The 24,058-nt window shown below is 44.5% G+C and overlaps 1 protein-coding gene and 1 long non-coding RNA gene across 13 annotated transcripts in view; one reads left to right on the top strand and one right to left on the bottom strand.

Annotated features, from left to right (window-relative positions):
* Positions 1 to 24,058, top strand: part of LOC124953951 (DNA N6-methyl adenine demethylase) — a 186,644-nt gene that overhangs the window by 40,845 nt on the left and 121,741 nt on the right. For 2 of the 12 annotated variants that reach the window (XM_047506094.1, XM_047506086.1), the window contains exon 1: positions 8,392 to 10,177. The exons of 7 other annotated variants lie outside the window; for them this stretch is intronic. In XM_047506094.1, coding sequence (XP_047362050.1) covers positions 10,138 to 10,177 — 40 coding nt within the window. In that variant the 5' untranslated portion in view covers positions 8,392 to 10,137. Of the gene's footprint in view, positions 1 to 8,391; positions 10,178 to 24,058 lie in introns of those variants that run through there. 3 more of the 12 variants (XM_047506067.1, XM_047506077.1, XM_047506061.1) reach the window with 2 other exon arrangements.
* The window catches only part of LOC124954114, a 53,535-nt gene continuing 37,846 nt past the window's right edge, over positions 8,370 to 24,058 (bottom strand). Inside the window, exon 4 of the long non-coding RNA XR_007102451.1 lies at positions 8,370 to 11,787. This is a non-coding gene — a long non-coding RNA (uncharacterized LOC124954114). The remainder of the gene's footprint in view (positions 11,788 to 24,058) is intronic.

Below are 24,058 nucleotides of genomic sequence, written 5' to 3'. Positions count from 1 at the left end.
GAATTATCCTCGTGTTCGTATTCGAACACGTAACATTTTTCCTTTTCTCTTTTCTTTCGGTAACGAGAGAGCGTCTAATCGATACGTTCCGAGATATTTCTTTTCGGGTATATAATTCAAGCGTTAAATGCGAAACAAAAAACAACGTTACTGCAATTTGTCCTCTCGACAATGTGACGTTGTTGTCTGCTGTTGGCCACTTCTCGCAAGGGGTAGATCAACCTCGTAAATTTGATCTTTATTTTCGAGGAAGAACAAAAAAGGATGCTGGTCTTTACAAAACGAGGGGAAGAGAGAAACTATAGGAACGCGAGAAGCGCAGATTATATCCTCATGAAACAGATGTTTCGAGACGAGTGCCTTAATTAAGAGGTAATTATTTATTCCACGAGTCGAATACATGAGGCTCGCTTAGCCGCGCTATCGCCGCTTAATGGTTTTTACTCGTGACAGCGGAAGTGAACATCCCTCGATATGAGACCGCATAAAGAATGAGTTATTCTTCTTTCGTTGTACGTCTCGAGTCGCGATTTAAATCACTTTTATTTTTATCTACCGATAATGAGAGAGAGAGAGAGAGAGAGAGAGAGATCGGAGCGTTTCGATATTTTCGTTTTACGACGACTCGACGACGAGTGATTTCTAATTTTGTCCAACTCGAAAGAAGCTGCATTCGTTTCCCTCTTCGGAATACGCAGACGCCATTGTCAAAGACTTTGCACCATCTTCTAACCATTTTTCTTTTCAGTTTGACAGCTTCTCCGCTGTGACACTTTTTATCTTTGACGAAAAAAAGGCTCGACTAGATGACTATCGTCTATTTTGTTTGTCTTTCTTTTTCTTTTTCTTTTTCCACGTCGTTTCATCACTTTGTCCGTTATACATAATTTATCACAATCCGTGCAATATCACGTGTATTCGCTTGTGTTTCTCGTATAAGATTAGATCTTTTTTCACCGAATGTGTGTCGTGCGCGCGCGCGCCTAATGCTTTCTTACATCGTTTCGTGGCACTATGATTCATTTGTCGCGTTTACTAAATCGATATTAAAAAATAGAGAAGAACAAAAGGGGAAGAATAATGACGTATAGAAAGTTGTGTCGAAGATAATAGAATTACCATGTCGATTACAATGGTAATCGAGAAGAGCGAATTCAATGAGCCGTTTATCTGCCGTTCGCATCCGTGGTACCTTCTTTCATTTATTTTCTTTTCTTTTTTTCTTTTCTTTTTTTTTTTTTTTTTTTTTTTTTTTATTATGCCGAGGACGCACAATGAAATGATACGGATTAAGGATGTCGCCGTGGCCGGTGTTTGCGAATTAATGTCGTCGCTTTACGATGACTCGGGGTTGAACGCCGTGACCTCGCACAGGTAATTGGACGTCGCAGGTTGGCACTTAGCGATGACTCACCGGCACGCTCTCGCGGATTATCATCGGCGAACGATCTGCTTTCGATGATCCGTGTTCTCAGTTTAGAAGAGTGCAGTGACAATTTGCCTTTCTCCTGTTTAAATCATTTACGAATGGAGACCACGTTGAACCTTGCTCTGTTCTCTACGTATGCATTTATTTAATGAAATAGTATTATAAAATTATAGCGAGAATCGGCGATTTGAGGACGGCCAATATATCTGTTTGAAATGATGTTTGACTCGTTAACGATTCATCTTGGAATGTGTCGCGAACGTCAATGCGCGTTAATCGCGAAAAATCTTGAGTACAGCGATAAGACGCACTCGCACACGTACCAAGTGACGCAACACGGCGTTCGTTGTGTCGTGGATGGAGGAAAGGCAAATGTATTTTTGGTCCATAGTGAGTCATACCGCCTACACTATCTCACCAATACTCGTGTGCATTCTATCTCGTTCTCTCTCTCTCTCTCTCTCTCTTACGTTCGCTTACTCGCACGCGATTTCACGCGATTCACCTTGCTGCGTCTCTGCGAGGGTACACGTGCCTTCTTCTCCTCCTCCTCCTCCTCCTCCTTCTTTTTCTCCTTTCTTCTCCTTCGTTTCTTTTTTTTCTTTTTCTTTTTTTTTTTTTTTCTTCTCTCGAGGTTGCGCAAGGCACGCATTACGAAGATTACGCCAGTATCCCCACGACTCGACTCGACGGGAATAAAGAAATCTTTTTTCGTTCGGACGCAGCCTCCTCGAAATGAGATTTTTTTTTCCCGATAACCATCGCTCTTCGCTCGCAATCGATCAGTCTAACATCGTTGATATCAAAGCGTCGGCGGGACAAGTAACGAAAGATTTTCGATAGATTTTCTCTCAAGATAATTTAGAAGAAATTGCGAAGTTCTTTGAAATCGTTTCTCTCGAGTCAGGCACACACACACACACACACACACAATTTCTCGACTATACATATTTCAATACAATATTTCACGCGCTAAATCTTTCGAAAACAAGGTTGACGAAGGCACGTGACTCGTATCAATCTCGGGACTATTCTAATTTCTTTTTTCCGGGTTCATCGAACCCTCCCTTTCGTCTGGTCGCGATCGTTTTAAGAAGAAACGAAGGAAAGAAAGAGAAGACGCGCACTTAGCACGCTCGCTAGATTCCACAGGCAGATATTAAAAACAGCTGGACCCTAGCAGCACGCAAAGCCTATGCTCTTCTCTCTCTCTCTCTCTCTCTCTCTCTCTCTCTCTCTCTCTCTCTCTACCCTTGCGTTTATCGTACGTGTCGTTTACAAGCGACGAATTTATCGTTCCTTTCGAGATTTTCGAAGCGTCGTCGCGTGATTTCGTGTAGCGCCGTGCGTGACATCGTCCTTTCTAGCGAAGAAGATAGATAATGCGACGAGGATTTGAAAACTTTTGACCCTTTACCACGGATAAATAGAAAGAAAGCTCGATTAGCTTTTATGTACTCTACCTTGATCGAGGGCAACGAGGTACCGGCGGTTCCGTTCGACTTCGTTCGTATTTGCTAATTATCCGAAACAGTTTAAAGTACCGTCCAAGAAAACACGTCGACGGTTATCTAGGTCGATCCAGAAATAACTCGAATGCATCCACCCGCTCCTCCTTCTTTCCCGCTCTCCGAATTTCTCGGCTCTCAATGAAACATCCTCATCTTCTTCGGAGTTTACGGAGACTCTCCCTTTCTCCTTTACCGCCTTCTTCCTTTATATCTATTTTATCTTATTTTTCAATTTTTCTCAATTGATCTCCCATCTTTCGCGCGAACGTTTCTTTTTCGTGTATCCTTCCAACGATTGATATTTAACGGGCCAATGAAAATTTCGATAATTAAGAAATTTACGAGCCGAATTTCTTTCCTCTTTCAACGAAGAGAAATTCGCGAACTATGTTTCTTTTTATGTCGGAAGAAAAATCATTATTCGACACTAGGCAGGGGGAATGAAAAATTACAAGTTTTCTGGCGATGTCATCGCTCGAACGCGCGAGGTTACGTTCCAAACGAATTCTTCCTAACGTATGGCACCACTTTGTCCGATGGAGTCGACCGGCTGTCTTCTGTAATAACCTCCCTGTACTTAAGTGAACATCGACCGAGCGAGAGAAGGAAAGTCACTTTCCATCTCTCTCTCTCTGTCTTCCGTTTAAAAAAGACTCATCTTCTCTCGGCTTTGCTACGGCGAGCGAGCGCTCCTTCGTTTTCTTTTTTCTTCCGTTGCTTCTTCTTTTTATTCGTCTCCATCCTTGCGCGCGCAGCAGACTTTCGTTTCCTGCGTACGCTCCTTCGTATCGCTTTACCGCAATTAGTTTGCGTACCGCGCGTCTTCCTCCTTTAGTCCCCTACCCTCCCCTTAATTCGAGCGCCAATCGTAAATCCGCGCCGACGTCGTCTTCTTCGTCGTGCTTTCCCTCGACCGTGAAGAAGAAAAAAAAAAAAAAAAGGAAAACGTGTCGAAAATTGGAACGTCTCTCGACCCCCTCGCTTATACCGGGTGGTCGTCGTCGCGAACTTGGATGAAACACGCTCGGTCGAATGTCTCCTCGAAAAGATACTTGTCTAAAGGAATACTCTAGTTCTCGGGGATATCAAAAGAAAAGAATATCATTATTTTGACTGTGTCGAGTAACTTTACGAAGGAAGAAAACTTTTGTCGCCTACGAGAATGAAGTCACATTCACAATGGGCACCTTGGCGATCGCGGCCGAACGAGGTGGAGGTGGAGGTGGTGAAAGAGGAAGAGGTGCTAACATCGGTATCCAGATTTAGTTGTACAGGATGGGACCGGCCAAACGTCGAAAATAAAGCGACACGGAGACGCGTCGCCGTGGCAATAATGCGGAGATTAATTTCTCACGAGCCGCCCTTCCGAAAGGCAATTATGCGCGAATGACGTCAAGTCACCGACCATGTACCATCCTTCGTATCGTAATCGCGTCGTTAGAGAATTCCTAATTTTCTAGTTCTAGTCGAGACAACGCGACTCCGATGGTTGGTCGTCTATTTCCTTTTTTTTTTCTTTCTTCTTCTTTTTTTTATTTTTTTTCTTTTTTTTTTTTCCTTTGTTTTCTCTCCATTAAACAACGCGCAAATAGAAACGCGAAGACGTTCTCCTCGATCTTTGCGTCTTCAAAGTCCGTTATTTTTATCGTAAGTCGCTCGATAACGGTGCCTCGACGAATTATTTCGTCGACGGCCGGGCAGATGTTATCAATGGCTCAACGTGTATTTCATGCGGGATTTGATTGACGTTCCCGTGAATTACGAGAAAGGCGCGTGTCGCTGAACGCCAAATAAAATTAGCCTCTATGGCTAATGCGCGTTAACGCTACGTAGCGCGTCATGTGTGTGTGTGTGTGTATATATATATATATATATATGCGTACGTACATACATATATATATATATATGTATATGTATATATTACTCGTGCGTTGGCGCGTACCTTTGGCGTTCCCTCTAGAAGAAGCAACTTTCTTCGCTTCGGCACCTTTCTCACGCCCTCCCACGCTCGCTTTCGAAACGAGAGATACCGTGTTATGAGATCGATGGGCATTCGAACGTTCTGATAACACGCCTAAGTTTCGCCATGTTTCTTATTCCTTGGCGATCGTCGTGAACGATAAAATGGTACTTAACTCTCGCAAAATTCGTCAGCGACGATGATATTCGCGCACGGGCGACGACTTTCGATGAAATTCAAGGCAATCTACCTGCGTGTCTTTCATTACGCCGTGAATCCAGCGATCGGCGACTAACTCTCGAGACTGCGTTCTCGCAATTTTTAGCATAAACGCAAAGAGAGAAATTTGTTTTCGCATAAAGTCGCGAATACAAGTAGCAGTGGGAATTTGACAAAAGAGCGCTTCAACTGGAATTGGTAGAATCCTCGAGGGAGAAAGGGATGACACGGGTACCGTTACGAAAACATCCCCAGGAGAGGACGTTGCCTCTTTGATTCATTGCTTCCTGCTCCAGCACCGCGAACCGATCGTATTTTTGTCCGCGCGAGATCTCGCGCGTGTTTCTTCCTCGTTTCTCTCTCTCTCTCTCTCTCTCTCTCTCGCTCGCTCTTGCTCGCTCTCAACTCCTCACTCTCTTCTCCTCCCCCCTGAAACCCCTCCTCCCCCGTTCCCCGATCCCCTACCACCCCGATATTATTATCTCCTTCTTCTTTCTCGTTTTTCTTTCTCCCCCTCCCCTCCTACTCCCACTCTCTTCCCATTTCTCCTTTTCTCATTTCCAGGCTTCTCCCTCGAGCGAGCAAACCGGTGGCACGCGAGCACGTGAAAAACAAGACGCGTGGCGCGTGAAAAGAAGAGAGAAGGGAAGGGAAAGAGAGATCCGGTGAGATCACGCGGATTTAATCAGCGCTATTATGACCTAGTTGCGCTCGACGTCGCATAAATCACTGCGCTACATAAATCCTCGGCGTCGCGGCTTGCCGCGAATTTCCAAACGAGACGAGGGCGGGAAGGATTTATTAATTGTTTCTTACACGGGGGGAGACACTTTCTTTTCCGTCCGATAAGTCCGTCGTTCCTTAACGGTGGCTAAAAATTCGCCGTGTTTCTTGATTCTTCGTAAAATCAGGAAGGATCTTCTCGAGGCAAAAGTGAAATCGAGTTGTACGCTTGGGTACTTCTTCTCGTCCTTATCTCCTTCAGAGATGCCGTTCGAACTTCGAAAGACGGAGTTACGGTTTCTCTTTTTTACTTTCTTCAGACGTCGGTTACGATTTTTGAGTTGTAAACATCGACGATCTTTTCTCTATATTAATATTTATCGAAAGGAAAAATAATGTTTTCTCGTTCTGTGGCACATCGCTTTCTCCACGGCCACTGATTTACGCTGGTCTCTTGTCTTTCTTAATTAGGTTAAGGACTCTCTCGGTTCTCTCCTCTTTCTTTTCCATCGTGACAATTCCTCGCTCCTTGATTGTCGTTCATTGATTTATTCGTCTACCTCGAACGAAAACAATCAAGCACGTTGTTTGTTCGTCACTGTCACCCTCTCGAGATGAAACGAAACAAGAAGCGAGTTTCGCGTCGCGAGAAGCAGTGCCTGGCGCGTAAGACGTAACAACTGTCTCCTTCGCCGTTGCTGTTTCTCCTTGTCGCCGCGTCTATCGAAGGCCGTTCTAGGCCGTTCGTTAGCGGCCATTAGGCACCGTTTGCCTTACTTGCGCTCTTACCCATAGCCAAGAGTTTCTCGTCCTTGCGAACATTAGAAATCGATCGATTCTCGATAAAAATATAATTACGAAAGTTATCGTCGACGTTGAACGAAATCTTCCTTCTTGCGATAACACCAGACACGGACGGATGAGATAATGGTCCCCTCCCAGTTCATTTGCATGGCCGTGGAAACGCGCTGGTCGTTCCACATTTTTAATGTTGTACGTTGAACAAAGAAAAAGCAAAAAAGAGAGGAACAAGTACACCGAGGGTTCTCGAATGGGCGCGTTATTGCGACACAAGCTGCGAGAGGATGTTTATTCGCGCGGCACGCTTCGGATAATTTAATGTAAACGCTTGGAAATTACGCATCGGCGTAGCGCAAAATCTCCCGACGTGGAGGACTATGCGAGTCGAGGATTGCTTTCGAGGAAGTAGAGAGAGGAGGGCAGAGGTGGGGGACCGAGTTAACGAGCGAGCTCCGCCGCCGCCGCCGCCGCCGCCGCCGCCGCCGCCGCCGCCGCGCGAGAGGGAAACTTTGAAATTTATTAACTTGTAAGGTACGTTCTTGCGTTCCGTGGCAAGAGCCACCCAGAACCCAATAAAATGTTACTTTCGTTACTTTCTCGCGGTCTCTTTTTCCTCCCCGTTCACTCGCCGCGCGCCCGTTCGCTCGCTCGTTTATTTTTTCGCCGCGCGATAAAACTTCTCGTCGCGTGTTTTTCTCCCTCCCTTTGGCTCTCGGCCGATACGCAAGAGGAGGTACTCGTGCCCGCGGCAATTTCGAGGCAGTCGGAAAAAGTCGGACTCGCCTTCCTTTTCAACCGTTCGATTTTAACGACGCTTTTTCGCCACCATGCCAAATAACGGAGTCATCCTTACTTAACTGGTTGAGTTAGCGAGAACGTTCTTTTTTCTTCTTCCTCAACGCTGAATCGTTATATATAAATATATAGGTATACAATATGGTACGCTTAGTCTCCTTCGGATGTAAAATCAACGGAAAGAAATTGTACAAGAGGAGTCATGGTACGTGATAAACTAGGAGAATTGGTAAGAAGGTCAGTGGTAAGTCGAAGAAGTTATTATTTTCGAGTTGGTTGCGAGTAAGAAGAGGCGACTAACTATGATAATGGCGTCTGTTTTTCGCGAGTTCTCTCTAGGTGAACGTCGACTGTCGGTGGAGCCTATGATCAACTATAAAGGCCATCTGTTCGCTTTTAGAGTCGCCTTTATACCGTGTGGTGACGTCACTCGCGCAGGAGATAAACCGACGATGGACGCCCACTCGGGTATCTCGTCGTGCCACCTTATTCCATCCTCTCTTTCTCTCTCTCTCTCTCTCTCTCTCTCTCTCTCTCTCTCTCGGGCGCTCATGCACGCACCTTGTTTTCTACGCATCGAACGAGGCGCATTGACGGACGAGCGTGTTATATACGATGCGACTTTAACGATGCTTCGTTTAATCGCCACAATTTCGAGTAAAGTTCTTCGCGCTGGAAATGCTTTTGGCATGATTATTACGACGATCTCGGGCGGAGACCGCTGTCGTTCGTAAATCATATCTGGCTCGACGTGATATTTTTTTGTTTTTTTTTTATTCCACGAACAATAATCATTGCCAATGATTATTTTCACGTTGTCTCTCGTACGATGATAATGATATAAAAATCGATCGTTGATCCGATAAAATCGATAGGAATAGGAATCGAGGGAGACGACTAGGATGACTGTTCGAAAGCGCCTCGCAGCGTGAAAGGATGGAACGATCTCGGAGTTTTAGATTGGCTACGTGCCAGGCGTCCCGACGCTTACCGAGAGGGTGGACCGAGTCCGACCGAAGACGGCGTCCCGGCGTCGAGGGTCCGTCAGTGCGCGTGTGACATGGCTGCGAGGCGCTACGGCGACCTAGACGCCCTCCACCTCGCGATGTGAACGCACCCGCAACCGTTTTCGAACGATTGGCAATAACTGTCTTGCGAGCCCTTTGCATCCTCCCACGTTTCTCTCTCTCTCTCTCTCTCTCTCTCTCTACCTTTCCCTCTATTTCTTACTCGTTTACAAGCTTACTCTCTCCCTTAATTCACCTATCTGTTTTCTCTCTTTCTCTCTCTCTCTCTCTCAATTGCTCTCTTTCTAACCTATCCGAAAAAGACCGATCGTCGTTACGACAACGATCGACGACGACCACGCGAGCCACGGATACTTCCTCCTTCGAGAGGATAGGACGAGAACTCAGTGGCCGTTATTCGCGTGAGATTCACGAACGAAACGTCCTCGACGGTGAAAAAAGAAGAAGAAGAGAAGAAGGAGGAGGAAGAGGAGGAGGAGGAGGAGGAGGAGGAGGAGGAGGAGGAGGAGGAAGGGCAAGAAGAAGCAGAAAAAGATTAGCCGCGAAGAACGAGAGAGACGCTTACCTAAGGGGTAGTAGTTCGCGACGTGACGTAATCGCGAACATCGTTCTTTGCAAACTCAGTCTACTACTTATGATTTCTTCGATCGAAAAGTGTTCAGAGACTCTTTGAGTTATGGCGTTGGTAACGAGGATACCGAACGATTCATGAATCCATGTACGGAGCGTTCGAGAGGAAGAGATACGAAACTCGTTCCCGATCGTTTTTTCGAGACGTCAAGCGTTTATCCTTTCGAAGAGATCGAGCGAGGATTCGCCGAAAGAAAATGTAACGGACGATGCGAGGGCGATCTCCGCGAGACAGGATGGCGAATTAAAAGGCTCGCCCAAAGGCTCGATTTTCCTTTAATCCCGGAGCTCCGAACGAATCACGACGTTATCATTCCCAGAGCAAGAGAAGACTGCATTCCCTAATCATTGAAAAATACATTGAAAATAGAGAAAGAAAAGAAAGAAAAAATGTACGAGGAGAGGAGAGACAGGGCCGTGAAAAAAGGATGAAAATAAATCTTTGTAAATAAATGCTCGCGGATCGAGGACCATTAATATATTTTATTTATTTTTAAGGATTATATCGCGAATATTTTTTCAAGCCTCTCTTTGTCGTTTCCTTGAATTTTCCTCGATAGAACAGTGCTGCGGGCCGCGCGTTATCCGTGTCGAGGCCGTGCGTAAACGATGACAAATCGAACGCGTTTCTTTTCAAACGCGTGACGTTTAAGAACGAAAGTGTCGCGCGCTATATGAATAATTTTAAACGTAATACCGTCGATCGTCTCGACATTGGGTATAACATTGAAGGAAATCAATGTGCCATTTGGTGAGACCAGTCGCGATTCTCGTAGGAGATAGAGAAGAAGAAATTCGTTCTCGAATCGATCGCCCCTAAGAGAAAGAGTGGCATCGAGCATCGAGAGGATTAGAAGGAGGAGCAGAAGAGGAGGAGGAGGAGGAGGAGGAGGAGTGTTATTGCACGAGCGAATCGAAGCCGAGTGCTGCGAGCTACGTGCGTGCATCGGGTGTCCGTGTGTGCTGAAAGTGTGGTGCGCTCGCGCGCGAAGTGCAGAAAACGACGATGGAATATCGGTGAGGTCACGAGGTCACCGCAGAATGCCTGAGCCGAGGGCGAAGCGCTGTAAACACTGTGACGGTACGCCGTGTGCATCTTCGTCGTCTTCCTGCACTTTCGCCAGTTCTGACCGCGTTTGTGTGTTGTTTTTGCAAGACTTTGCAAAACGTGCTTTTTACTAACACGATTAACAACGACGAACGAATAAAGATCGTTTTTTGATTGCTGTGGCTTGTCTTAATTAACATTCTCCATTCCTGTCGTCTTTTACAAAATTTTACGTATTTTCAGCTCTTCGATTCCTCTCATTAATTAATTTCATTCCTCGGTTCGACGATAATAAAGCGCGAACGAGCCAAATAATCGGATCCTTCTTTGCGAAGGCTGTTTATTTTTTTTTTTTTCTTTTTTCTTTTTTCTTTTTTTCCTACACGGGAAAATCGCAAAGCACGTTCTCGACGACGTTTTATACGTATCCCAGGTGCTCTTTATGTACCTGTTTCAACCTACATAACCAAATCGGCTCCCACGAGTGTTTCATCATCCGCGCACGACGTGCGTCGTTGCGAAGAAATTTTCGCGGATGAAAAGTTTGCTCTTAATTAGGCCCAGAGGGGAGGCCATTTTATCTCTGGGTCATTTATTCCGTCCTACAGACACTTGGACCCAGCTTGAGGCAGGCAAGCAGACAAGCAGGCAGGCAGGCAGGCAGGCAGGCAGGCAGGCAGGCAAGAAGGCAAAGCGAGTACGCGAAGCGCATTCCGATCGGATGGCAAGCAACCGCGTCGTCCAACTACACGCACTCTTTCTCTCTCTCTCACACACACACACACACACACCCTGTCTTTCCTCGCTATTTATCTCTCCACCGTATTGGCCGCGCCAGTATTTTTATCCACGGTTATTCACCCCCTTATCTGCGAATAGAGTGGCTCCTTATCCGCCCGAGTCTCCTCGAGTAGTAGTATTCTTCTTTTTTTGTAGCGTCCTTTTCTCCTGGCAGCCGGTTTCGTGAATGAAGCCATACTTTTATGCTCGCTATCGCTCGCGACGATCTTTCCTCCTTCTTCCCTCGAAGAGGTCCGAAAAGGAATTCGGAAGAAGGAAGAATTCGTAGATCGAATTCGATCCTCCAAGATCGAATCTTTCGCAGAGTCCTTCGTTTTATCGTTGTCACGGAATGACCATTTCCTTTGAACGTTCAATTATTTAGTTAGTAACTATAGTTAATGGCCAACGGTAAAAGTCCATTAAAACCTCGACCAATCTCTTCCTTTTTTTCCTTCTTCTTCTTTTCCTTTGCATTTTCGTTCCGTATGGCAAATCTTCTTAATCTATCTATTCCCGAGGTATCGAGTAAATTCTAAGAGATTATAAAGGATCGATTGAAAAAGGTGTAATATCGGTGTTGCCCGGTGTATTTCGACGGGCGGACGGTGATGTATGAAGGGCCAACAGCCGGATGATTACCAGGAATTCGTTCTCGTTCTACAGGATGTTCTCGTCATTAAAGAGAGTCTGCCCTTTTTAATCACTTTCTTCATCAATCACTAATCCGAGCTCGTTCTTTTCCATCTCTCTTGCTGTCATCTCCACGAAACAAACATACTGTCACAGGCTAATTAAACGACTCGTCGAAGACCAACGCATACTTTGGTATCGCCTATTGGTAGTCCTTCCCGATCGTTCTCCTGTAATAATTAAAAACGATCATTACGATTAGCGAAATTTAAAATGGACTTAAAACTTCCTGCATGCTCCCTCGAACATTTATCAAAGCCCGACTAATTAGTCATGGACCATTATGCGTTACCGTTTCTCGAACTTTCGGTAGGCCTCTTTATGAATCGGTGATTCAGAATGATCGATAATCTTTTGGCGATTCGGAAGCTGAAATTATCGTACGTGCATCGATCTTCCTTTGCTTCTCTCGTTCTCGCGTCGGCTGAACGAGAATTACGTAAGTAGGTTTTTTAAATCCATCCTTTTCTCTCTCTCTCTCTCTCTCTCTTTCTTTCTTTCTTTCTTTTCTTTTCATTTTTTCTTTTTCTTTTTTTTTTTTTTTGCTTTTTTGCGACAACCTCCAAGGTCGGTGACGGAGAAGAACACGAGGAAAAGAAATAAAATAAAAATAAAATAGACGTGAACAATGAGCGGAGTGAAATAGAAAGGGCGATTTATATATCCGAAATTCTCCTAACGCGATTCTCTCTCGACACGTGTCTCGTGAGACGATTTATCAACCCCTCCGCTTTCATTCGGGACGTCCTTTTGAGCGACTTTGTAACATAAAAAAGTGAAAAAGAAAAAGAAAAGACAGGAGAGAAGTAAAGAATGAAAATAACGCTTCGAAGAACATCTTGAAACTATCTTGAATCGTTTCAATATTTTTTGCTACTGTATTATTTTTGTAGGATCGATGATTGTCCTTCGAACTTGGGATAGGAAAAGATATTTCAGTGGAGTTGTTTGAAGCAGGTGCGCCTTGGAAACATATTTTTTTCCGCGAATATTTTTCGTTTTCAAGCAGAGCAAGTAGTTAGCGAAGGGTATGGGACGGAGTGTCTCGGACACTACGTTTACGCATCATCCATAATGGAATAGTGTATTTATACTGCTCCTTCTCCTCCCCCTTCTTCTTCTTCTTCGAGAGAGAGAGACAGAAGGAGAAAGATACGTGCAAGAGCGCGGCTCGACTCGATTCTTTATATTTTTAGGATTTTTAGGGGCCATTTTCTATTTAGTTTACGTTCTTACCCTCGTTAGATTCGTTAGAAGGATGAATACCTAGGCGATGAACGAGCGATACAAAAATAAAATTTGCCTATCAGCTTCGATCGATGAGTTCTCAGGATTTATCGCTTTCTCATCACGTTTAGACTCGACGTCGACGACGACGTTATGGCGCAAGAGAGCCGGTGCCACGGACTAGTTCGTCCAGAATTGTTTTTGGATTGGTATCGGACGACTTCTAGAGTCGTTCGTTAGTGTAACGTGTCGATCTCATCGTCGACGACGACGACGACGACGACGACGACGACGACGACGACGACGACGACGACGACGACGACGACAACAACGACGTCGTTGATATAAAAGTGATTCGTGGCCACGCGAATGGCTCGTAAACACGGAAACCAACAGCTGCCGATGGAAAACATAGGCTAAATTTAATCGCGATGCTGCTCCTCGTCCCTGTAAAAGTACTTAAGCGTTCGATGTGTTGGCATTATTTGACAATGGTGTACGGTAAGAGAAAGAATAGAACCGAGAACGTACGTGCTCAACCATATTTTCCCTTATTCTTTTTCTTTTTCCTCGTATATCACTTTTTAACGTAATACGAACGTAGAGATAGAGCAAAGGAAAAAAGAGGTTAAACCGATCTTTTTGCGAATTCAAGGCAATGCTCTAGCCGCAAGGATACATGTACCTACCATGGATGCGATTAAAGAATGTAACATCTAAATATTATGATAGTAAAAGACGTAGAAACTTTCCAAACAGTCTTTTCTCTCTCTCTCTCTCTCTCTCTCTCTCTCTCTCTCTCTTTCTCGACGCGCACGATTACGCGTAAATGTGGATTAAATGTCCGCGATTCGATCGATCGTGGCTTTCGTCTTACAAATGTATAATTTCGACAGAGAAGCTTCTTTCTTGACGACGAATTTCGATTACGGTCCGATGACGTTTTATGGCCTTACAGACGAAATGAACGATTAAATTTGTAATCAACTTCGACCAAATCGATTTTCTCCGAGGAAATTAGGACCGATGATGTATTCGATAATATCAAAAAATCGAATTCGTTCGTATCTTTATGGCCGTCGAATTTGATGGTTTCCCTTCTCCCCCCGTCCTCTCTCTCTCTCTCTCTCTCTCACTCAATCTCACTCTCGAAGAGCATACGAGAATTTGGCAGCCGGCGATTCTGGCCGGCGTTCGATTATTTATCGGCACGGTATGCGCATTGCGTGGGCGGTCTTCTTCCCCTTCCGTCTCTATTCCGCTTTCTGGCCGCTCTCCAAGCGGCGACACTCTTACACCTACGAATTTCTCCTCTCTCTCCCTCTCTCGAGATTCATCCTCATCGCGTCGCGACGTCGTACTTACTCGTGCCCTCTCATGCGTGTACGTGTATTATGCGGCTCTCACGGCACAGAACGCGAGCGAAATTTACGTCTCTTACGCGAGTTACGTCTTCTCGATTACGTGTACTCCTTGCACAGCTCGTAACCTCTTCCTTTTTCTCTACTCTTTTCTTTTCCAAAAAGCTTCTCTCGTCGGATCCGAAATCTTGGATTTTTCTTATAAATAGACAAGGAAAGATATTTTTCTTAATTTTCGTTTTGTTCATTATACAATCGCGACGGATAAATTAGTCAAATTTTAAAGACTTTTTCTCCATTTTGTCAAGATACTTCCGCGTATAGCGCAAGAGTGTCTCGAAGACGTAAATTCGTTGGTTGATGAAGAGAGCGCACGAGAAAGGGAGCACGCGCGTGCGAGTCGTGGTGTAATTTTCGTCCATAGAAGATAAGACAAGAGAAGAGGAAACGAGCCAACACGAGCCAACTAAAGGGAGAAAAGGCGAAGAGAGAAAGAGAGAGAGAGAGAGAAAGCTCTATTTTCGTCGGCGAGATTAGACTTATTTATGGGTGGTGTAGAAGGAGAGAGAGAGAGAGAGAGAGAGAGAAGAGAAAAGCATCGAGCGATCTTTTGAAGAAGTCAGTCGTACGTTTCCGTTTCCGGAATTTAAGGCGCCGACATTTCTATCGCAACTCAAACACCTGATTTCCATTTCTAATTTTTTATCTCTTTTCGAATTTTTTCTTTCGCCATAAAATATTCGTTTTAATTAACTTCGAGCAACCAGTCGAAAGATATTTTCATTCGAATTGATAATCAGTTTGCAAAAGCACGAAGATTTCGGTTGCGACCTCGAAAATTCGCCGACGTTTCCCCGATCGTAACTCATCCTCGCGGATCATATCTGACTAATAACCGTCAGATGGCACATCGAAAGCGATCTGGTTGGTACGAGGTAATCATCTCGTCTCCTTTTGACCCGAAATAAATTTCAGACGTGGACAAATTTAACTCGTTACGAAGGATTCGCCCTCGAGAAAGTGGTACGGATGCCTTTGCCGACTTATATCACAGGGATTATCAATCTCTTGTACTCTCCCTCTCTCTCTCTCTCTCTCTCTGGTCCTCTCTTTTTATCGACCGTTCGATCGTTACCCTTCTTCCGACTTTTTTCCTTTCATTCTTTATTCCGTCCCAAGTCCTTTTCTCCCTTTCTCTTTTTTTTCTCATCGCGAACAATGTAGCAAGGCGCAAGCGCGATTTCTTGTTGCTCTTGGCAAGACGCACGCATGGTTTACGCGCTAACAGCTGTGCTCGCACGCACTTTGCTCGCGCAAAACATCGCTAATGGACCGACAACCCTAACCAAGTCCGGATCGCGTACGCATAAATATAGTGGTGACTCTTTCGCTTCATCTCTCTCTTTTACCTTCTCCCTCCTGGCCATTCTCATTGCCTCAAATGGAATTTATTGCAGGAGGATCTTGCACACGCGGAAGGTACGCTTTCTTGACTAATCAAGAGATAAGAAGAAGTCTCGATTCGTTTGGGTAGAAATCTATTCGATCGTTTCCCAATTCCAATATCCCAGGATCTTTCGAAAAGATCTTTCCGAAGATTTTGCGCCGCGTAACATTTTCCATCGAGATTGCGTTATTGCATCCGGATGGCAATGGAATTTTAATTAAAGTCCGATTTATCCGCGTAATCGCATCTCGCCGTTTGTCGAGCCGTAAAATAAACCGAACGGAGTCGTCTTGCTCCGCCGTTTGCTGTTTCTGTTGCAGGAGGGAGATCATAAAGCACCGTTTTTTATGACAACCTTTGCTTTGCGTTTGTTTAAAATACGAGCACGAATTCAGCTTTGGACGAAACACGTCTTATCGTCGCGGCGTCGTTGCCGACGGCTCTCTCTCTCTCTCTCTCTGCATTTTTTCTTTTTTCTTTTTATTACTATCTAATAATCGTATATTTTTTAATTGAGTCGATTCGAAATAAAACGAGATACGTACGATTCTCCTCTACGACGTATTCTCGTTCTATCTTCTGTTTAGAAGGGACAGAAATTTTTCGCAGAAATATTTCGACGTAGCATTGATCCTGACCGCGTGTTTTCAAGGCTTAATGAACGGGCGAAGAACTGAATCATCGAAGTTATCGCCGGTGGCCGCGACTCGCGCCGGCTTTGCCCCCGTTTCCTCGTCCGCGAATATAATCTTCATCCTCGAAGCCACGATTTTACATACCTACGTATGTGCGTTGCGTGTATATGTTCTCAAGATGTACCGAAGTTAAACATTCCGTGGAGCATTCACCCTGGCATTGCTGTAAAAATAAACGGATCGACAAACGATGTACAGCCGTTCCGTCTTCGAGCTATCCGCCTTCATTTACGATGTATCGTCGAATTGCCTTATCTCTCATTGCGATATACGATCGTGTCCATTCGTTATCATTTTCTTTAGAAGGCATAACACGATACGTTCTCGAACTTGAAGCGTCGGATCGCCGGGAAGAAGTGGAGAACCATCGAAAGTCTTACGGTTATCTTCGTTCTTCCAGGATTCGCTTGTTAACTCGACTCCAAGCCTGTTTATAGTCTTTCGACCTTAACAATATCATTCGAGACGTCTCGAATACCCTGCCAAACAATTCCCGATCGTAAAACTGATTTAAAGATGCAGTGTAAACGACAGCTCGATGATGTAAATTTTCAGGGCTCGTTTAACGCACCGTTCCTAAGATTAGACGTGTCCGACCTATCGCAAATCGACGAAGTTTGACCGTTACAAGGACAGTAAACGCGTTAAGGAAAAAAGGAAAGAGAAAAATAAATAAAAGAAGAAGAAGAAGAAGAAGAAGAAGAAGAAGAACTCGTTGAAATCGTATGTGATTGGAATAATCAAAAATTTAGTTTTTACGCTTATCATTTAACAGTAGAAATACAATAGTTCGCTTTCCAAAGAAAAAGTTTGCATCCGACATTCCGGTGATTTCGACGAACTGTTCGTTTCGAGAGGAGAGGAGAGGAGGAGGAAGGAAGGAAGGAAGGAAGGATATGGCAAAATGTGCCAAATGAGTCAGTAAAATCTTCACGAAGTGCTTCACGAAATTAGATCGCGTCCGTATTACGCGTCCGTGCAACAACAATCCGCTATGTAACATTGGTTCATCGATCCTGTCTCCGCTGTCGACCCATTTACAAGATTATTCCAAATACTTATTCTTCTTGCGAACAAAATCTCCATTTTGCTTATTCTCTATTTTACTTATTCTCCTTTCAGAGGAGAAAAACTCGATACTTTAGCCTTTCTAAATCCGATTTGATATTCCGCATTGCCGCGACTTGGAAGGAGCGTTATTTATGAGACGACCGAATGGTAGGTCTCAAAGCGTGCAGGAGTTAACGCTTGGCAGAGATTAGCCTCCGCCATGGAAACAACGAAGTACGAGATGAAAAACGATTATCCGACGAGATATGACGACGCCTGGCATGGACTTGGCTGCTGGTCTAGGAAGCGAACTACGATGTACCTCGACTGTTGTTATCCTTAATTAGTTCAACTCGCGGTAGAGAGAGAGGGAGAGAGAGAGAGAGACCGGTCCAACCTCTTTAACTCTGTTGCTTCTGTCAACCGTTTCTGTCTTTTGCTTTGCACGCTATCCTCTTCTTCTCTTCTGTTTCTTCTTCTTTCTCTTCTTCGCCTCTCCACCCTCATCTTCACCGTCGTCTCACCGGATGACCTGGATAGAACCCAAACGAAATACCATCTTCGTTGCTTCCTTTTTAGCCAGTCGTTTTGGAGAAACGACCATCGAGTTGCTCCAGTTCGTGGCTGTCTAGCTCGTCGAGAAGGAGAGAAAAGGAGAGAGAGAGAGAGAGAGAGAGAGAGAGAGAGAGAGAGAGAAAGAGAGAGCAAAACGATCGTTCTAGCTCAGGCCAACTCCAACCGAACGTCCTAAACTACGTCGAATCGTAGTTAGGAGAGAAATTAACTCTCTGGATCTCGTTCTGTGTGTAACTACTCTCCTAGGGCTCCTGTTTGCTCTCAGATATTTTTGGAGCATTGTGTTTACTTCGGGTCTAGCGAGTAGCCGTTAACAGCCGAAGCTTGGACAATATTGTTGTAACGCCCCGGATACAATAAGCAGAGCGGAGCGACTTCTTTCCTTTTATACCGAAGCCAAGGAGGAGACGGTTAGTTGCGTTAAAACACCTGATAATTTTTTCGAGGTACGGCTTTGTCATTGCCAATGTCAATGAACCGATGATCTCAATACCCCCACGTAATCGAGGCAAATAAACGCGCATTTGAATATGGCAATTCTGAGGTCGCTGACTTTGATTAAAAAAGAAAATCATCGCGGATCGTCGAAGCTGCCCACATACTCGAAAGAAAGACCGTCGTTGCTTTTTTCTCCCTACCTACGCGCACCGGCTCTTAACGAAGCTAGCCGCGGTGAAGAGCGTAATAAGCGATCGAGACTGATTTATCGTCTGCCTATCCTATTCGGCATTTTAATCGGAGGGACGAATCGTACCGAAAATAATTGAAAGCTTCTTTCGACAGGGAGAAAAAGGGAAGGAGAGGAAGAGTCAACGAACGGTAGGAGAGGAAAAATTCGTGGAAGCGTTGATCGAGCGTCGCCTTCAAAGCCACCGAAGAGAGAGAGAGAGAGAGAGAGAGAGAGAGAGAGAGCATCTCTGACCAGACCAGTCTCCGAGGAATCGTCGTTAAGTCCTCGAACTTATTTCGGTGTCAAGCGATCGATGGCAGCATCCGCGCTGACTCGGAACGTTCCAATGCCAATGCTAAAGCTGCAGAAGTTCTCTATCTCCTCATCTCTTTCTTCTTCTCTTTCTCTTGATCTTTCTCCTTCTCTCTATCTCTTCCACAGCGAACCAATGACGAAATTAAATTCGAGCGCGCACACGGAGAGAATTCACGAAAGATGCATCATCCGTTGTCTCGAATCTTGCCAAAAGCTTTTCCATTATGTCCATCTCATCGTCGGCGAACCGATATTTGTTTCGTATACGCGTGGATTCCTTTCGACTTGCCTCTCTTTCTCTATTCTTCTCTCTATTTCCATCAAATGTCGTTCTCGCGAGCGAGAAATGTGTGATAGTAATTTTTGGAACATTCTTTTGAAAACGTACGAAAATCTGTTGGCAAGGATGTACGAGGTCGCATTTAACTAATGAACTTTTTGGGCGACAACGAGATACTTTATGAAAGTAGGAAATTGTCGTGTCGTTTGATGTTATTTAAAAGATTCTTACGAAGGGAAAATGAGCATTATTTCGTTGATAAAATAATAAATTAGTTACACGGATAGGAGATTGCCCGAGAGAAATTAGAAACGACGGGTTGCAACATCGTTATTCCATTTAGTCGAGTCGGTTCGAATAGCGAGGGAAGAACAATAAGCATCGACGTAAAGTTTATGGATAAAACTGGAATGACTATTTTCGCGCGGTTGTCGATCGTAAAGTCACGCAATACTTGGGAAGCCTCGTTCGAACTTTGCAAATAGTTTTTCTCTCTCTCTCTCTCTCTCTCTCTCTCTCTCTCTCTCTTTCTAATACTTCCGTAGATGCATCCGTAGTAGTTGGATGTTATCGCGCTTCTTGATTTATTCACATCCTTGAGGATAATGTTTCGTGATTCGATCGTAAGCGGTTCGTTTAAATGACCTTGTAGATTGCGGTACCGCCCGTTGGCTCTTGTTAACGAAATTACTGAAAATCGTCCTAATTTCAAAATCGCGAAATTTTCAAGTCGACGGTTAACATGCCGCTCGTAAGTTCTCCGTTGAGTTATTCGCCGGTTTGTTTGAATCTTAAATAAGATACGTTAATTGGGTCGCCGAGCGTTCGAAGTCTTGTCATTGAATGGCTCGATAACGTAAACACTCATTTGTACGAATTATTAATAGTTAGTTAGGGACAAAATGTAATCATCGATTTTCCATTTGGCAAGCGGTTCCGACGGACGTCATCGTCAGCGAACGAAATCATAGGAAAAGTTGACTGTTCGACATTTCGCCTACGCCTTCGAACGATGATGAATTCATCGAGGAAAGCTTTACCGAGAACGAGAAAAGTGCTCCTCATTTCGCGCCACGGGCGTGTAACCAGGGCCGAGATAAACGTTATTGCGAGGAGGAGTAATGCAACGTAAAACCCATTGGAAGTATCGCGTGGTAGAACGACGCGATATTTTCGACTTTAATGCCATTTCGCCTACAATCCTGTTCCGTAGTAGCGTGTAGGTCGAAAGTTTTCTCCTCGTTTTAGATTTAAGCCCACGTCAAGTTCAAGAACGTTAGAAACGAATATTAGTCTCGCACCGACGTACACTTATGTGCATTAAATATTTCGATGTCCACGCAAGTCGTCTATTTTAACGAGCGGTTAAGAGATTTAACGAACTTGCGCTACAACAGGGTATATCATACCGATCGAGAACCGGATATTTATGTGGAAAAGTTTCAGTAGGATAGGGAGGAGCGAAAGGGAGAAAGATACCCCTTCGATCGTGCCTTATAGAGTCAGGGAATGTTTGCTAGCTCGAAGCGTACATTTTCTTTCTTTCTTTTCTTTTTTTCTTCTTCTTCTTTTCTTTTATACTTCTTTTATATCGATCGAGCAGAAAATCGATCATAGTCACGTTTTCAACGACGGACGAACGTTTCGCTTTCGAAGCTTCGACTAGACCGAAGGCTGTCCTTGTATTACGGATATTTCCGTCCGGAGTTTTAGACGGTATAAAGTCAGAAGGCCTCCCCTCTGCCATTCCCAGCATGGCTAGACGTTGGCAAACGGTATGTAAAGCTGCCGAGCGAACCTTTCCATTGCCCCTTTTTGTGCTTTTACGCGTCGCTCTGTTAGCGCCTATTTTGCTCCCCTCCCTTCTTTCCTTCAGCTTTTTATTCTCTCTTCCTCTTCTCATTCCTCTATTTTTCTTTCGTCATCCCCGATCTACGTAGATACTCTACGTGCGTATCCTCGGATCCGAATCAACCTTGAGTCATTCTCGACTTATCCGTTCCTGTGTTTTCCAATGATCGAGCTCCTCTCGTCCCAAGGGCCTTTTTCTTCCCCACGACGGCCCGTGTTCTTTTTTACTTTTTTTTTTTTTTTTTTTTTTCCGACTCTCCTCGAGATGTTTGCCCTTCTTTTACATATGTCTTGGCTAAGGTAAGAAAATTTGAAACGAATTGCTTATAGTTTTTTGTATCGAAACTTTTTTTTTCATGGAAGCTTCAAACGGCGTACGTGCCTTTACTCGAAGCAGTCCTCTCGCAGAACTCTCGCGGTGGTTAAGACGTTAAAATTCCCTCGATGCTGAGCGCAACGAATTGAGTCTTCCCGCGTTAATAATATTGCTTTTACGAGCTCGTACTTTTCAGGTCTCCTTCGAGAACAACTCTCTAAGACCTCGAGATAACGCTTCGCCTTATGATCGGGGAGTACTTCCCAGTACCCGAACAGGATCTCTCGAGAGTCATACGAAAGTACGAGACAACATAGTCCGGATAAAATAATCGAGACCTTACTTTTTCGAAGGACGTCGGAGAAGTTATGCGATAAGAAGGAAGGAGAAGGCAGGATATCTTAAGTAAACTTTGTTTCTCAAAGCAAGTACTTCGTTAAGCAAATGCAAGCTGCTTCCTTCGTCGTTAAATAGATGCGACTAAGCGCATTTATTTTAATAATTCGCGTGCATCGTTATCTCTCGTATCGATTTAACACCGAAGCAAAATTAAACTCCGAAAAAAGAAAGAGAAATTGTTGCGACAATAACGATTGGTTTTGCTCGTGCAACGATCGAGCTACGAGTACCGAGCTCGAAATCGTTAAAAGTAATCGCCTTTTGCCGGAGCCATCGACATTATTAATTATCTTTCTCCGTTTTTACATCGTCGTCGGTGGAACGTACGTGGTTCGTCCTTCGTCGTCGTCGTCGTCGTCGTCGTCGTCGTCGTCGTCGTCGTCGTCGTCGTCGTCGCCGCCGTCGTCGAGCTTCGGTCGTATGCAAATTTTGTGAGCATAGGGAGGAGCTCCATAATCGCGCTCTCGAGGCCACTCTCGGCAACCGCTTTTTGGCGTAAGGTGTAAACGACTTCGCCGGGGCGTACTTAAACTCGTTCCAGATCGATGTGTAAACGACTTGGGCACTGGCCAGTTAAGACATTATATCGACCGTGCTTTGCAAAAAAGTGCCAGTTGCGAAACGCCCTGGCCGTGTGTCCGTGTCCACCACGTATTCGTTTGCCCGTGTGGGTGTGCGACCGTCGAATGTCCGTCACGACTGGAACAACAAATTACGATCTCTATCTTCTGTTCGAGAATTCGAATTTTCCAGAGATATTCGACGAAATAACTATCATCCGACTTTATTTTTCACGTTATTAAAATAATGGAAATAGTGAAAGAGATACTATTGGGTCATATGACTTAGCAAACACTGGTGCCTCATAATTTCCGCGCTGATTATTTCGACGATAAACGTATGGCGTCGATCTCTTTTCGTCTCTCTAACCATCGGCCATACTACTTTTCTACTCTCGGAGCTTCTCGAAGAAACGTGACTCTTATATCTCTTGCGTAATAACAACAATCGATAACATCTATCGTTGGGAGGAGATCTCGGAGCATCGGTAGAAAAAAAAGATACATCTCTTGCAACGTTGTCATCCGTCTATTGCTTCGTCATACAAAACAATTTTCGAAAGTTTATGCGGTTCTACATTTCCTTATTTGTTTTTTTTACTTCTCTTCGGATGCAAATCGTAAACGGTTATGTTTTTTTGACATACGACAATTTTCGATCGTTTGGAGTATGCCTATTTTCCTGGACGAATGCCTTGGCCTTGAACGTTTTGAAATTTACCTGTAGCTCGAACTCGTTATTCACACACAAAAAAAAAAAAAGAAAAATAAAAAAGTAAAAGAAAGAAAAAACGAAAAAATTCACGACGAAAAGGAAATCTTTCTCGTCGTCGAGCCATCTACATATTTCCGTTAGTCGCTCGATGAAGCTTTTTTTCGAATTTTTTCACCGTTTTTACCCTCGCGTCACCGTCATCGGTCAAGATGCTAAATTGCGGCGCGGAGTGGGAATTACTAGAGTCACGAAAGAGGGAGAGAGAGAGAGAGAGAAAGTAGGAGGATGAGAATTCGAGTATTCCCGAGGGTGGAAGAATTATGGCAGGCAGGTGCTGCGAAAGAAATGGAAGAGTTTTGCTTCGACGATTTCTTTATTCGCCGAAATACGAGGAGGAGGGCTGTTGCGTGCTGCGCCATCGACGACTACGACGACGACGACGACGACGACGACGACGACGACAGCAACGACGACGACGACGACGACGACGAAGACTTTCTCGTCTCCTTCATAAAGTTGTCGTCATCGGAGTCGAAAATTCTCCACCTTCTTTTGATTTTATTCCGAAAAGGCGCCCGAAGAGCAAATATTGGGTTAAGCGAAGCAGCGAAGAAGTCGTTCGTTTTTTCTCCGATCGATTGTTCGTTTTTCTTTTCTTTTTCGGTTCATCGAAATATTCAAAGAACGTTGCTTCGGAGTAGACTCATTTCTTCGCTTTGGCTAGAGATACGTATTTACGTACGTCTTCGTTCTTTTAAGGTGGAAAAAACGTGGGATGGACGAGCTCTCCCGTTTCTTCGTTTCGGCCATTAAGTCTCGCCGTGCTCCGGTCTCCCGTTCTTGCAAGGTAGCAAAAATAAAACGTTTGTTATCGCGAATAAATGCAAGCAACGTTTCGCCTCGGAACGTTTGTTATATCTTTGCGAAGTGAACACTCGTTCTCGCGATTCATACCGCTATGTAAATCATCCTTATTCTC

This window comes from Vespa velutina, chromosome 1, assembly GCF_912470025.1.
Source record: "Vespa velutina chromosome 1, iVesVel2.1, whole genome shotgun sequence".
NCBI lineage: Eukaryota > Metazoa > Arthropoda > Insecta > Hymenoptera > Vespidae > Vespa > Vespa velutina.
Note: the sequence above shows the minus strand (reverse complement) of the source record. Positions and strands in the feature narration are given on the sequence as shown.